At 39.7% G+C, this 14,973-nt stretch overlaps 1 protein-coding gene across 1 annotated transcript in view; it reads right to left on the bottom strand.

The window, feature by feature from the left end:
• The window catches only part of LOC134487450 (SITS-binding protein-like), a 34,023-nt gene that overhangs the window by 3,195 nt on the left and 15,855 nt on the right, over positions 1-14,973 (bottom strand). The window contains exons 7-9 of the mRNA XM_063289251.1: positions 13,666-13,802; positions 8,745-8,866; positions 6,196-6,375 (exon numbers count right to left, since the gene is read on the bottom strand). Of these exons, the coding sequence (XP_063145321.1) occupies positions 6,196-6,375; positions 8,745-8,866; positions 13,666-13,802 (439 nt within the window). The remainder of the gene's footprint in view (positions 1-6,195; positions 6,376-8,744; positions 8,867-13,665; positions 13,803-14,973) is intronic.

The following is a 14,973-nucleotide window of genomic DNA, read 5'->3' as shown; positions in this document are numbered from 1 at the left end:
GTCCACTTCCTCAGGTCCAACAGGATCAAACTGTTCCCAGATAACTGGGTAAGTACCGCCCCAGGCATCTCCCCAGACTCCATCCCACAATTGGAGTCCAACATAGAGTGAATCCGAGCGATTTTATCCTGCAGATGTCCCAAAAATTCCTCAGCACAGCCCTGTAGATGATTTTCCGGATCCCCTTTCCCCAACAGGGATTGGGTGACCCTAAACAGGGCAGCTGGGCGGCATTCTGCGGATGCAATAAGAGCGGAGAAATACTGGCATTTTGACACTCTTACTGCCACAAGGTAGGCCTTAATCGCGGCTCTAGCTTGTGTCCAGTTGGGTTCGGTCTTTGTCTTTCTCCAGCAGCGCTCCAGGCGTCTCTTAATCCTCTTCAGAATCCTCAGCTCCTCCATGAACCATGGGGAGTGTCGGGTTCAATAGGATAAGAGAGGCCACACAGGCGCGATCCTATCCAAGGCCCCGGCCATCTCCCTATTCCAGGCAGCAGCCAGGGCCTCCGCTGGACCGTGCAGCAGATCCTCGGGTATAACCCCCAGCTCCCTCTGAAACCGCATTGGGTCCATCAGTCGCCGGGGGCAGACCGATCGAGTAGATCCTGCCTCCCTGCGGAGGGGTGTGGCACATGAGAATCCCAAGGTCACCAGGGCATGATCTGACCATGACAACAGGGAAAGATATAATTTTATTCTTCTTTCTTTTAAGCTTAGAGAAAGTGTGCTTTTTTGATTTTAATTACCCAAACTTGTTTGTTCTTCTTGTTTCCTTCATCCATCATAAAAATATCTCGAGGACCTAAAAGGACACTTAACAAATGGTGCCAGGAATTTTGAAACATTCTTTACCCTGTTTTTTATACATTCTAGAAACTAAACTGTACAACATATAATCTTATAATCAAACTGTAACAATTCTTTCCAAATTACAAAATTATGAGTAGCAGACTGGGTTTGCATCTGAGTCTGTACTTATTTTAAATGGAATTGCCAGACATCACAAGCAGATCATATTTTCAAGAATGAAATTGCATTCCATATCCTTCTGGAGAAAGGTCTGATGCTGTTAGAACAATCTTTGCTTTTATATTAACAAAAGGCTATTATGGCAAGTCATATTATACATTAGAGACTGTCCAATTCAATTGCAGATGAAATGTTTCTCTATGATTTTGGGAGGGGAATTGTGAGATCAGTATCATCTAAGTTCAAATTTCCCTTGCCTGCTGTTTTGCCTCAAAGTAAGATTTTAAACAATTCTAAGGGCCAAACTATGTGGGATAGCAGCTGATGTTGGCAGAATCAGATCTGCGGCTAAATTCAGTGGTAAGTTGATAAAATGACATATAGATAAGCAGGAATGGAGAATTATAGTCTACTACTACTATCCACTTTTCCACTCTGGATGTTTAAAGCCATTTTTCTCCTACTGGGGTTGCAGAACTAAAGTAAATCTGATTGAGAGAAGCACTGAAAATACAGCTTCTGTTCAGAAGGTTAACTCACCTGATGGCCCATGCCTTGGTCATATTACCCCTGATCCTCATTTTAAGGAATCAGCTGCTTCTGGTACGCATCTTTCTACCATCAAGTCTAGTTACATCTTGCAACTTTCAGAGTTGGAGTAATAGCCACCTTCACTTATTGTGAAACAAAGGCATCAACTGAAAGCAGTATAATGACACCAAGTTCTTTAGATACCTTCATATTTTTCTGCTGATTACTTGCCATCCAATTTTGATGGAAATTTTAAAAAATTAATGGCTTTTTGCAAGTGATCATGATTTTCTTTTCCTTTGCTAAAAACTTAGTATGTTCTCGGAACAGGAATCTCTGAACTGAGATAGACTGGTACTAAGTGATATTGTGCTAAATAAGAAGTTTGTCGTTGCTTCTGAAAAGAGCAGTCAGTATTAGGCTGCTAGGGTCAAAATTCAGTGTATGAATATTAGGAGAGGTCCATGGATGTCTGCTTCCCAGAACTGAATATGTATTTTTATTAAAGACTTGGATGAGGAGGTGGAGGGAGGGCTTATAAAATTTGCAGGCAACTCATAATTGGGCACAATAGCTAACACAATCTTGTTAAATTAGAGAAGTGGGTTGAAAATAACAGAAATAAAAGAAAACATGCTAAGTTGGGATAATAGTTGATAACAAACTGGGTAAAAGTCAGTAGTTTGTTGTGGATGCAAAACCCCTCCCAAAGTTTAGGCTGTGCCCACTAAATCAAGGGAAGTAATACTTCCACTCTGTTCTGCATTGATCAGACCACACCTTGGTTATTGTTTCCAGCTGTAGGTACCACACTTTAAAAAGTATTCAGAGAAAGGTAAGGAAGATGAACAGGGATTAGAAACCAAGTCTGATGAAGAAAGACTGAAACAAATGGGAGCATTTAGCCCTGAGAAGAGAAATCTGAGGGGGAATAGGCTGAGTTACTTCTAGCATCTAAAAAGATCTAATGCAGAAGAAGGCTAGATTTCTTCTCTATGACTCTGAAGGGCAGTTCATGGAATAATGGATGGATGTTACAGAAAGGCAGACTCTGGCTAAATGTTAGGTGAATTTCCCTAATAGCAATTAAAGTTTGACAGAGGATAGGGGTTCCATTGGATGTGTTGAGACAGTGGCTAGACAACTATCTGTAGTAAATACTTTACTTTGGATTCCTGCGTGCAGGTTGGGGTCAATGTTCTCTTCCAATTCTATGAGACAACTAGAGTCTTGAGACCTAACCTGGACTGTTTCTGACATGGCAGAATATGGTGGCCAGTCTCAGTATAGCCAGAAAAGGCCATCTATTCCTGCTTTGACCATTTGATAATAAACAAAGCTATTAACATATTAGGTAAAGGTAAAGGTTTCCCTTGACATTAAGTCCAGTCATGTCCGACTCTAGGGAGCGGTGCTCATCTCTGTTTCAAAGCCGAAGAGCCGCCGTTTGTCCGTAGACACTTCCATGGTCATGTGGCTGGCATGACTGAACGGAACGCTGTTACCTGCCTGCCGAAACAGTACCTATTAATCTACTCACATTTGCAAGTTTTCGAACTGCTAGGTTGGCAGATTAACATATTACCTTGATATAAATGTTTACATTAGCTTCCTTCCACAAGAATATTATAATCATTTCATTCACAGGTTTTCCATGTAGACCCAAATGGTAAGAAAAAGTGTGTTCTGATATCCTTGATGCTTGACTTGAAAGGTCTCTGTACTTTGCTAGAGTCTTAGTCTTATATTTCTAGTCTTCGAATAAAGTGCCACCATTCTGCTATACTAAATATGGGAGATATTGGGGAATATTATTCCAATTTTTTCACTTTATATATAAAAATATTTATGACTTATAATTGTAATTTAGTTTCTTTTATGTAAAGATGTATTTTGAGTATATAATATGGTAATTTCTCTTTTATATAAAGTAGTGGTTTCAAGGAAAAGAATCCAGAGAGAGAGAGAAAAAGCCTGCTCAGCTTACTTTTAATGAGTAACAACCAGCTGATTTAAAGAAGAGCAGAAATATTTATTTAAAAGTTTTTCATGAGGCACTGATTTCTTAAATCAACAACACTGTAAATTTAAAAAGATTGTACCGTACACCACAGGACTTCAGGTGCTTAACAAATCCAGAATGATAAAGAGGCTACAAGATCTGGGCTGCAAAAATCCAATAGATATGGTAATCCTATGATAAAAAATGTTCTTAAGAGGAATAAAGGCAACACTGGAGATCCTGTCAGGTAGCAGTATTACAGCAAACAGTATTAAAAATCAGTGCCTTGTCTCGATATAGCAGCAATTATTTTTTAAAAAATTTAGATTAATCATAATCAGCAAAAAATGCTTTACAATTTAATTAGATATTGACTGTATTTGAACTTTAAAAAGGTAATTAAAGCATTAATTATTCTCTCATCTCTTCCCAGATGCCTGTTAATGCTAATTAATTATATCATGAACACTGCACACAATTATCTTAATCATATAGGCAAACAAAATTTGAAATAGCTGGGATTATTATGGTCCAAAATATCTCATGGAAATACATGTCATAAGAGGGCTGTGCAGTGCTTTGGCTTTGATTCGGCAAGGCATTTTGGATTCTAAAGGGGTCTGAAGATAGCACCGGCTGGCAATGCTTTACAGCAGTTTTGGCGTTCCCTGTGTCACAAGGAAATTACAGAGGGCAGCCATGCAATCCTGGGAAATGACACGGCTGCTTTAAAGACTAGCCGACAAAGTGCTGTGCTCACACTCCAGAACTCTTTTTAGAATCAAATCTGAAGCACTACAGTAGTAAATAGCCTGCCACACTATTTAGCTCAAAATGGGGCAGCCACATCATTCACTTCTCTTGTGCTGATCCTTATCCTGCCATATGCTATTAAATGGTTGTGTCCTTGTTTACTTTGTGCAAGACTAGTTAAGGAAAGGGATGGGTGGATTCTATCACCTTAGTTTCCCCCACGTCCCACCAAATGTTACCAGCCAGTGGGAAAACATCCACCAGTCACCCTCTTAATTGGGAGGGGAATGGGACTGGAAGAAACAAGTTCTGATAGACTGGCTGATGTTCCTATCTTTATCTGGAAGCTGCAGTGGGTACAGAATGTGGTGGCCAGATTGCAGAGTGGGGCTCTTAGCTGTCTCTGTGAAATTAATTTGCACTTGCTGCTAATTAGTTCCTAAACCATACGAGGACCTGAACAACTTGGGAACTGGAATATTTGGTAGACCATCTTTGCTGTTACAGACCTGGTTGATCACTACGATTATTGAAAGTCTAGCTGCAAGTGCCAACTCCAGCAGAGGGCCATTTTAGTTTCTCATGAACAGCTTTCTCTGTGGTGGTACATATAGACCAGTGATGGCGAACCTATGACATGCGTGTCAAAGGTGACATGCCACAATGTTTTGGGTGACACGCCAGCATTCACCAACACCCAACAACAACCATTCTCCCTGTTTGCTTAACCAAAGAAACTGAATGAACAAAAGGCAGTGCAGCTCCCCCCACCCAGCTATCTCCCCCCTCCATCTCTGCCTTTTTGGCCGCCCAAAATTGGATTGTATTTTTTTAAAATAAATGAATATGTAAAGAATTGTTTCTCTTTTGTTTGGGTGTGTGTGTGTGTATGACACACCAGCAGAGTCAAGTTAGACATTTTCCAAATTTTTGACACGCTGATCCCAAAAGGTTCACCATTACTGATATAGACCCTGGGATGCATTTGTCATTCCATCCTGTAAGCCCCTTTTGATCTACCTCATTAGCCAATCCTTCTCTGCATGGATGTTGGATAATATTTCCTTTCCCACCAACTTTTTAGTGAAAATGTTTTATATTGTTTTTATAAATGTATTTAATACATCTATTGTAAACTGCTTGGAAAGGCATGTGCATGGGAGGCAGTATGGAAATATATTAGATCTCTGTCTTTGATAATATATCACTAACCAAAAATAATAATAATCTAGACCTCTATCATGTCCTCCTTAAGTCGTTTTAAAAAAACAACAACAAAGCCCTCTTTCCAATCTCTTTTTCACTTTCTCTCCCTGCTTTCCTTTTCTATTATCTGATTTAAAATGAAGCAAACACAGTATTCTATGCACAGTGTTCTAAACAGGGCACCCTACTGATTGTGACAGCTTTTCAAAAGGCCTTTAAAAAATAATCCCAATTTACCTTTCTTCTTTCCTCCCTTCCTTCTTTAACAATAGCCCCAAGCATGTAATGCACACTGGTTCACTTCCATTGACTGACTGACATTCTGGCAGATTAATTCCCAAAGGCTGATGAAAGAGAACTATCATTGCAGAGGTCTTTGCATTTTTCTTCAACTGAATGCCCTCCAAATGTGTCACTGTTGTTTGATGGTTGTCATCAGCACTAGCTGGGAATTCTGATGGGAGGGACCATCAGGTTGGGGAAGACTGGCTTATGTTTTGACAATGTCAGTCTTAACAAATACTTTTTGCTGACTTGTTGTACTATAGCTTTTTAAAGTATTTTCAGAAGTTACACTGTGATTAACTCAGTGTTTTCTTCTTAACTGGATAGAGATTTCCAGAAGCCTTAGGGAGCTGACATTTTCAGTATTCTAATACGTGTGCAAAAGATCTTGTCAGTCAGCTCTGTGGAGCTGGCCTAAAACATGCTGGAGAAGAATCCGTGTCTTACCTCCTCTCCTATGAGAAACTGATCATCAATGGTAAAGGCAGCTGGCTCAGTGGGGCTGAGCCACCAGGTGGGTCGAAAAATTGGGTCCCCCCTAGATAGCAACTCCTTGCTGTATTTCTCAATGAGTGGCACAACAAAATGCCGGTGCCTCTGAATATAGTGCCTAGTGAGGTTCAACACCTGAAAGAAAGGGAGGACAGCATGGTTTTTTTTATAATACAAATGATAACAAAGAAAAAAATGTAGCTTGATTTGTATTCTGCGAATGAGAAAAGGGAATAAATAAAGTAAGTCTTGATAATGAGTAGTAGACACAAGAGGCATTATCTGCAAACAGATCACCAAGTAGATACAGAATTAGCCAGAAAATATGAACTTCTTGGTATTTTGACATAAGTTTATTCAGCTTCTCATCATAATTAGTCACTGATGGAAATTTCCTCCCTGAGCTGAACATGGTCAGGCTTTATCATCATTATCAGGGGCAGCAGCAATTGCGCATGCCTCCTGGATTATGATCTAATGAGATGCTGCAAGGAAGAAAACGGATAGAAAGGCAACTTGTCTAAAGTCAGCTGGTCAAAGCCTCGAGTTCTGAAAAGGAGTTAAAGCCAAGAGAGAAAGAGGGAGGGGAGGAAAGGAAAGGGGCTTCCAGAAGCTTTTCAGAAGGAGCAAGATGAGAAATAATTGCAGTGGGGGAGAATTCCAAGTGTGGGAGGTAGCAAGGCAAAGCAGATTAAGACAAGAAAGTGTCAAAGGACTAAGAGGAATGAGGCCCATATGCAGAGGTTGCATCTCTGATAGGAATCTAACACCATCCCCTGCATCCCCAACAATGCTGAAGGCATCTGGAAAGCTGGGCCAGTCTGAGGGTAAAGATGGCTTTACAGCATTTCCTGCAGAGGAACAGGGCAGGAGATTTCCCACTGGTGGCCATTCTCACCTTGCCTGCCTCCTGTCTCTCTGCCATCAGGTCTTGCTGCCCTCCCTCGTTCTCCATAACTGCATTGGTACTCCTCTCACACAGTGGCTAGTTGAGGTCTTTTAAACCTACTTTTTCTTGTCTGGAAAAGAGCCACAGTGAGGAAGAAACAAGGAACAGGGCAAGGTGCCAGTTAGCTGCATTTTTAGTGCCCCTCCCTGGCCAGTTGGAGGGAGTCCTGGCCAAGGCAAGGAGAAAAAAGTGAGGGCAGTTGCCAAATGCTACACAAAATTGCTGCTAATGGTTTGGATTGCAAAGCTGGCAGTCATGTGGAAAAGCATGAGGAGAAGGTGAGTAATAGAGAATTGAAGAGAAGAAGAAATAATACAAAGGAAACTGGGGAGTGGGGTGCAGTAGGTGGAGGGACAAAGAAGGAAGAAAGCAAAGGAGGAAGAAGAGGAGTGGGAGGAACAAGTTTGAACTGACTAAGAGAAAGAAGAAGCCCATGAATGGTGCTGTGGAGATCACAAACAAGGTTTTAGCTGAATTTAGTACTAATGCAAGAGGCTTAAAATGAAAGATTGGAAGCACAGTAAAAATATTCTTATGACTGATGAGGGGAGAAAGGTTAAGACCATAGATCAAAGTCTTAATAAAATGAGAAAATTAAAAAGCAGAGTTTGCAATGTTAAGAAGGAAACTATCACAAGAACATGTACTAGAATTTGAGGGCAAAGAAAAGCATAGAGGCATAAACACTCAGTCTCACAAGAAAATAGAATGAGCTTCTGATGTTGTAAAAAGGAAGATAGAAGTAAAGAGGAAAATGAAATTGATTGCTTGAGAGGACATTCAAGGAATTCTTTTGTATCTGTCTTAAGCTTCAAGATGATTAAGCCTCCCAAAGGAAATATTGGAGAGATGAAAACAGTATGAACTGACAGAGAGAGTGTTTGAGAGAGACTAATCTTAATAGTTCAATGGGAAGCTTCAATAATTTTGTAAAAAAAAATTGGATTGATTGATTATTACATGCCATCAAGTCATTGTCAACTCTTAGGGACCACATAGATAGGTTTTCTCCAGGCTGATCTGTCCCTAACCTGGCTCTTCAGCTCTTCCAATGGTGCACTTATCACTGCTGTAACTGAGTCCATCCACCTTGCTGCTGGTCATCCTCTTCTTCTCTTTCCTTCCACCTTTCCCAGCATTAGAGCCTTCTCCATAGACCTGGATTTTTGCATAATGTGTCCAAACTAAGATAATTTGAGCCTGGTCATTTGTGCCTCAAGTAAGAATTCTGGTTTAATTTTTCTATGATCCATGTGTTTGTTTTCTTGGCTGTCCATGGTATTCTCAGGAGTCTTCTCCAACACCAAAGTTCAAAGGCATCAAGATACATTTGTTCTAATTGTTTTGAAATAATTTGTGAGCCACGCTCAGGATAGAAATATTGAATGGCAAGATGCTATCTATCTGTATTATGTCTCAAGCTGTTAACAACTGAAAAGGACAATGACATCTTTTTCAGAGAAACTTGAATGGTAGCAAACAATCAGTCTAGAAAAAAATTTCTTTGATTTTGATACCATTAGAAAACAAAAGTAAACCACTGAAGTACACCTACCCAGTCATCACAACAGACCCACGGTGGTGTCCTGAAAGACATGACTGGAAGGAAGGTGACAATTTGGAGCCATCTAATGTACAGCTCTTCATCAGTCAGAAATTCACCTGAAAGTGTTCCACCTTTACAAAACATACAGAAAACTAAATTAGTGGGTTATATGAAATGTAACATAAATCTTTAATAGTCAGCTTTAATTCTGGATTCAGTAAATGAGGAACTTCCACACTGAGTTGATAATACAGTTCAGGTCACTATAATACCACTTCTCTATTCTCTTGATAACCAGGGCGTGTAATGGTTGCCTATTCTAAAACACCATCAGACTCATGAGTAGGAATTCAAAGATATCTGATTTATTAAAGAATAGTATGCAGGATCACAGAGAAAGCTGAGAATGATGAAAGGGCGCCAAATTCAAACTAAAAACCCTCAGTGCAAATGAAATCCTTCCCCCCATAGAATCTTCTCAAGTCCACAATCCCAGGTGCTCCTAACGGTCTCTGATGGTCTGCGGGAAAAGGCCTTGAGCAGAGAACATAACCCAAACACATTCTATTGTACTGATTTCACATACAGAGCTTGGTACAAGGTCTCACAGCAGCTCCCTCCCAAACAGAAACACGTGTCAGCGCCATGGCATGTGAAACGTTATGATGTATAAACTACATTGAATCAGTGAACATGACAGGGCGCTATTAAAACACAGCACAATCGATATCATCTCCCAGGTCTGCCCAGTGCTGAGTTCCTGTGCTTTTACAGCCCCAGTTCCTCATCCACTAGTACAGAAACCAGGGAAAGTGGTGGGGGGAAGCAGAAAGGCTGTTAAAATCAGCATTATTCCAAAGAAACACATGAAGTCCACAAATAATACAGGAACTAAACCGAGAAGAGACTGACCCTACATACATTTTGCCACAGATGAAACCTGGTAAGTGCAAATGTTCTGAAGCACATCAGAAAATTGTATAATGATTGTACTTTTGTTGTTTATTTGTTTAGTCGCTTCCGACTCTTCGTGACTTCATGGACCAGCCCACGCCAGAGCTTCCTGTCGGTCGTCAACACCCCCAGCTCCCTCAGGGACGAGTCCGTCACCTCTAGAATATCATCCATCCATCTTGCCCTTGGTCGGCCCCTCTTCCTTTTGCCTTCCACTCTCCCTAGCATCAGCATCTTCTCCAGGGTGTCCTGTCTTCTCATTATGTGGCCAAAGTATTTCAGTTTTGCCTTTAATATCATTCCCTCAAGTGAGCAGTCTGGCTTTATTTCCTGGAGGATGGACTGGTTTGATCTTCTTGCAGTCCAAGGCACTCTCAGAATTTTCCTCCAACACCACAGTTCAAAAGCATCGATCTTCCTTTGCTCAGCTTTCCTTATGGTCCAGCTCTCGCAGCCATATGTTACTAATGATTGTACTGGAAAATAACATTTCTGACTATCTAACTCTTGAGACAAAGGAAAATACTTGGCCTTGTTGGTTTAGGTTATGAAAAATTAAACTGATACATGTTTCCAGATGGAACAGTGATCTACTAATATAAATAGCTGAATTTCAGACAAATGACCCAGATAATTTTCTGCTAAAAGAAGGAAAATCTTTCATCTCCCTCTGTCAAACTCATGCTTCACATTCATTTTTCAGACAGCATTGTTCTTATATAACAACAGTAATCAGAAAAATAAGACAAAGCCATAGGAGTTAGAATATATGACTGACCATTGAGTGTTTCATATTTCTGGGCATTTTATTTCTTTTCTTGCTAAACATTATATTCCTATTAACACATTTTATTGCATCTGGGGCTCATAAAGATCAATCCAACTCAACAGTTGTGATTTTCATCTAAGCTACAATTGTTTTCATCTAAACAATAAAGTACCATTGAGGGTCTGTTCTAACAGTGCCTAACTCTCGATCAACCCAATGTCCCTGTACCAAGACAATGAGTTGTTATATCATAAAAAAATTGAGGCCACTTTGTACATTACTTACAATGTAATACACGGAAATTACTTCGTTATACAAAATTGAATGATATCTGCAAGTAAGTTATAGCATGTATCGAAGCAATACATAACACATGTTCTGGGATTGGCCTAAAAGAAAGCAAAGTGCTTCAGGCAAACTGGACAGAAACATTCGAGCTGGCACAAGCCAGAAGCAGGAAACTCAGAGCAGGAAAATGTGAGTGAAAATATAAGCATTCACAGGGGCCGAGAGTCACTGGAAGACAACATCATCTTTTCCTGCCCTCCAGGAATGATTGGTGGCCCATATTTGTGTCAGGGCAACCTGGCAGTGGATATGTCCTTAGTATGATGTGCAAACTTACTTCCTCTGGACTGCAAACTATGGCTTAAGGCATAACATAGTATGTCAACCTAGTTTCTGTGTTTTATTCAATGAAACATGTTTTAAAAAGGTGATGCTTAGCACAATATGACAAGCATTGTCTTGACTTTTAGTCCTAGAAACATCCATATGGAAATGCCTATGTGACAGCTAGGAACCCAGTCTAGGAGCAAATCTAAAACTAGCTTCTGGTGTTATTAATCTTAAAAAGTGGGATTTGGGAATGATTGTCTGATATAGCATAATCATTTATCTGGGAAGTAGCCTTTGGGCCTGCAGGTTGCAAATTAGGGATGCCAAATCCTGATCCTCTCCCAATGTTCGCATAAGAATAAGAGGTGTATAATTTGGAAGAAGTCTGTATATCTCAATATAATATTTTTTTTAAAAATCCAGGGTTATAATCCAACCAAAATTTGTAGATTTAATCTTATTTATTTTCATGAGAGTTAGAGTATGAACACACATACACACACAATACCCCATGTATATTTATTTGGGAATAAGATCTCTTGAACTCATTCATCTAATTTCTACATCAACAGATATATGTGTTCTGACTGGCACCTTTAGGTATCTTCTTAACTATTTCCTATTCATTTACTGATTCAAGTTTGGTTGGATTGTGTCTCAGATTTGCCTTTTGCAAATCAGAAAGCATCCAATGAACACTAAGATTTTGTGATTTTATAAATAGATTATGAGAGATTTTTAAAATTATTAATGACTTCGAATACAGAATTTAGTTGTTCCGATCATATAAGAAACTTATATGTGTTTTATCACTGCTTTCTCAAAATACCCACTAAATTCCTTTGGGATGAAAGAATATTGAATTAAATGAAGACTCTTTGGTATTTCATTGACTGTTTGGGAGTTTGGCTTAATCCTATGTAAACAACCAAATGTCAGAAATCAGAAGTGCCAGTACATTTGTTAAATAAATTGTTAAAAACAAGACTTGTAAAGAAAACAGTTTATGTCTTCTTGTTGGAGATTATGGGAACAGTGTTTAAAACAGTCAACTCCAATATCCAGAGAGAACTTGGAATTACAGATTTTTATTTTTTTTTTAGCTAATCTTAGGCTTTTAGCTAAACCTTTATGCTTATGGAAGCATATTAAAATGAAATTACGTTATATGACTTAGGTCCAAATTTCTTGCAACACAATTACTTGCACACAGTCTGCCCCATTCAATTCCATCTTCAGCAGAATACCGTTTCCCAGGCATGTTGTGGATACATTTGACAGCTAGCTCTGCCTTTTCAGTGACAGGCTCCTCACTGGGCCTGAGGCTGGTCGCCTTCTTCTTTCAGTTTAGGAAAGGACTTAAATCTCTTTGCCCAGGCTCTTAAAGGTTTGTCTTTATGCTGCTGCATTCAATTATTTTAATTTAAGACTAAATGTTGAAAGTTGCCTGAATCCATAAAATGGAAGTGAGTGGAGTAAAAAAAGATAAACATGACAATGTATTAGTAGAATCAGACAGGTACCATGTTTCTTCTCCTCCAGAAGTACAGAAGATAAGAGGTTGGTTTCTTCAAACAAAGTCTGACATTTTAGAGATGCACAATTGCTTTATTCTAGATTCTGCAGTTGTCCTGAAAGCATCTTGGCATAATTTGAACTAAGTGGTACAAATTGATGGCTAATGAGGAACAGCCAGAAGTATCTGGGAGTTTTCATTCATAATCAGAAATCTGAAGCACAGTTTCAGATCTTATCAAAAGAAACGGTCTTTTAGTCTAATCAGGTCATTTGTCAGTATAACACATTATTATGCTGACTGGCTTTAGCTCCTCAGCTTTTAGGTCAAAGCAATTTTAGCTCTACTTGGAGTCTGAAGGCATTAAACCTGGGAAGCTTTCACAAAGAAAACATACTCTGCTGCCTTTGAGCTCTGGAATAGATGAAATCCATGCTATGAATCAGCTACAAACCAAAAAGCCTGCGCTCTTGTGAGTTAGATGAATGAAGCCGGGATATCATTCAAAAAAGTGGCTAGTCAAATGCATATGGAAATTCTATTTATATAGAATTTGTTTTGATTAGTATGCTGGCTAATTCCTGTTAACAGAAATCAAATAACTCCAGTGTGGCAGCAAATTTGGACACTGATGCCTTATAAGCTGTTTGGGGTATAATATTAATCAGCATTATGATGAGACAAGCAGTTTGCATACATTTATCCCCCAGTAGGAACCTTAAAAGCTGCCTTTTATTGTCAGACCAGTGATCCATCTAGGTCTACAAACTGACTGGCAATGACTTGCTGCAATTTTAGAAAGGATTTCCCCGCCCCCCGCCCCCAATCTGACAAAAGAAAGGGGGCATTGGGCTTTTATTTATTATTTATTTATGAAACAGATTTATAAGGCCAGCCAACACACACATGGTGACTCTGGGCAGCTTACAGAATTAAAAACCATAAAAACACCATTTTAATTTTCTGTTTGGTAAATGGGTTTTACTGTAAAGTTATTGCCTGATCCTTCATTTAAATCTGCATTAGCCTTTTAAAACAGCTTTTGAAAGAAGCAGACCATACAATAATATTACCTATTGCATCTGGAATGAAAAAGTTATAACCAAGAAGACTGTAATGAAGCACTGATGGAATAATCCCTTTCAAACCAGTGTAGCTCCAATCAGATTGGCGTGGATTCATTTGGAGAAAGAGTGGCAGGTGGCTGGATCTACAAGCAATGCAAATAATCAAACAGTAAAGATAGAATTACTCAAACACACACTAAGTACTCATTAGAAATATCAAATGTTGCATCAAAATCACAAAAAGTTCGGTTCCATATGGACTTTGAACATGGAGCAGGCCGTGCTTTTGATGTATCACTCTTAACTTGCTAAATAGAAAGGATGGGCCAGAATAGATGACCACACACACATGATTTGGTGATCAACCCCTCAGCTACTCACTAGATTACAACAAACAGAGGAGGGGTGTGGTTAGGTGAAGTTTCCTCTCTACAATCCCTCTAGAAAAGGAACTTGCAGAACTTTGATAAAAGGAGGGCTGGGAAATACCCATTTTCAGACGTGCAATTCAGACTCATATGAAGCTCTTTTAAGGCATTTGGGGGATTAAAGGCTCAGACAAGGATTCCATTATTGAAAAAGGATGGAAAGCATCCATTCAAAGAGTTCAGACTGAGGCCTGAACTTAGAAACACTAACTGGCATTTCTATGGTTCAGATCCATTCCAGTGAACTGATAGTTCTAACCGCTAAGGTTATTAGAATCAGTGATGGGGTCATTGACCTGCATGTGTAGGAACTCCTGCTATCAGAGAAAACGATGAAAAAAATGGGATGAGAATAGCAGTTTAAGTGTATTGGCTGGGGGTGAGGGCAGGAGAGGTCCAAATATGGAAGGAGGCTGCTTGCAAATGCATGGAGTTAGGAGATGTTTGAGAGATGTTCAAGCAGGATTTTGAGATACCTACTAATTTTGGTGGAAGAGCACTTTCCTAGAGCAAGAGGTGCTGGATTTGTGGATGTAAAGACTTTCTCGGGCAAGGAAGGGTAGGAAAACTGAGGAAGGGCCCTTGCTGAGATTGTGATCAAAGCAACCTGCTGAAATCTTCCAATTCCTGGCATGAGTTGCTGGATCTCCGTGGAGTTTCCCGTTGGCAGGCATTCTGACTTGTACTCCCTCCTGGAACCACAATTCTCCTTCCTTGCCACTCAGACTAAGTGCCACGACACACTGGCATTCTTTCATTTTTCTGCTTAAAATGAGCAGAACTAACAAATGATGTTATAGTTTCTTTCCTTACAGTGGGGATGATGATGAAATATATTGCCGGGGGGGGTGGTGTTGGCTGCTAACTTTGCCTTCCCCTATTAGCC

Source organism: Candoia aspera, chromosome 1 (assembly GCF_035149785.1).
Source record: "Candoia aspera isolate rCanAsp1 chromosome 1, rCanAsp1.hap2, whole genome shotgun sequence".
Taxonomy (NCBI): Eukaryota; Metazoa; Chordata; class Lepidosauria; order Squamata; family Boidae; genus Candoia; species Candoia aspera.
The sequence above is the reverse complement of the archived record's forward strand: the minus strand, read 5'-3'. Positions and strand labels throughout refer to the sequence as shown.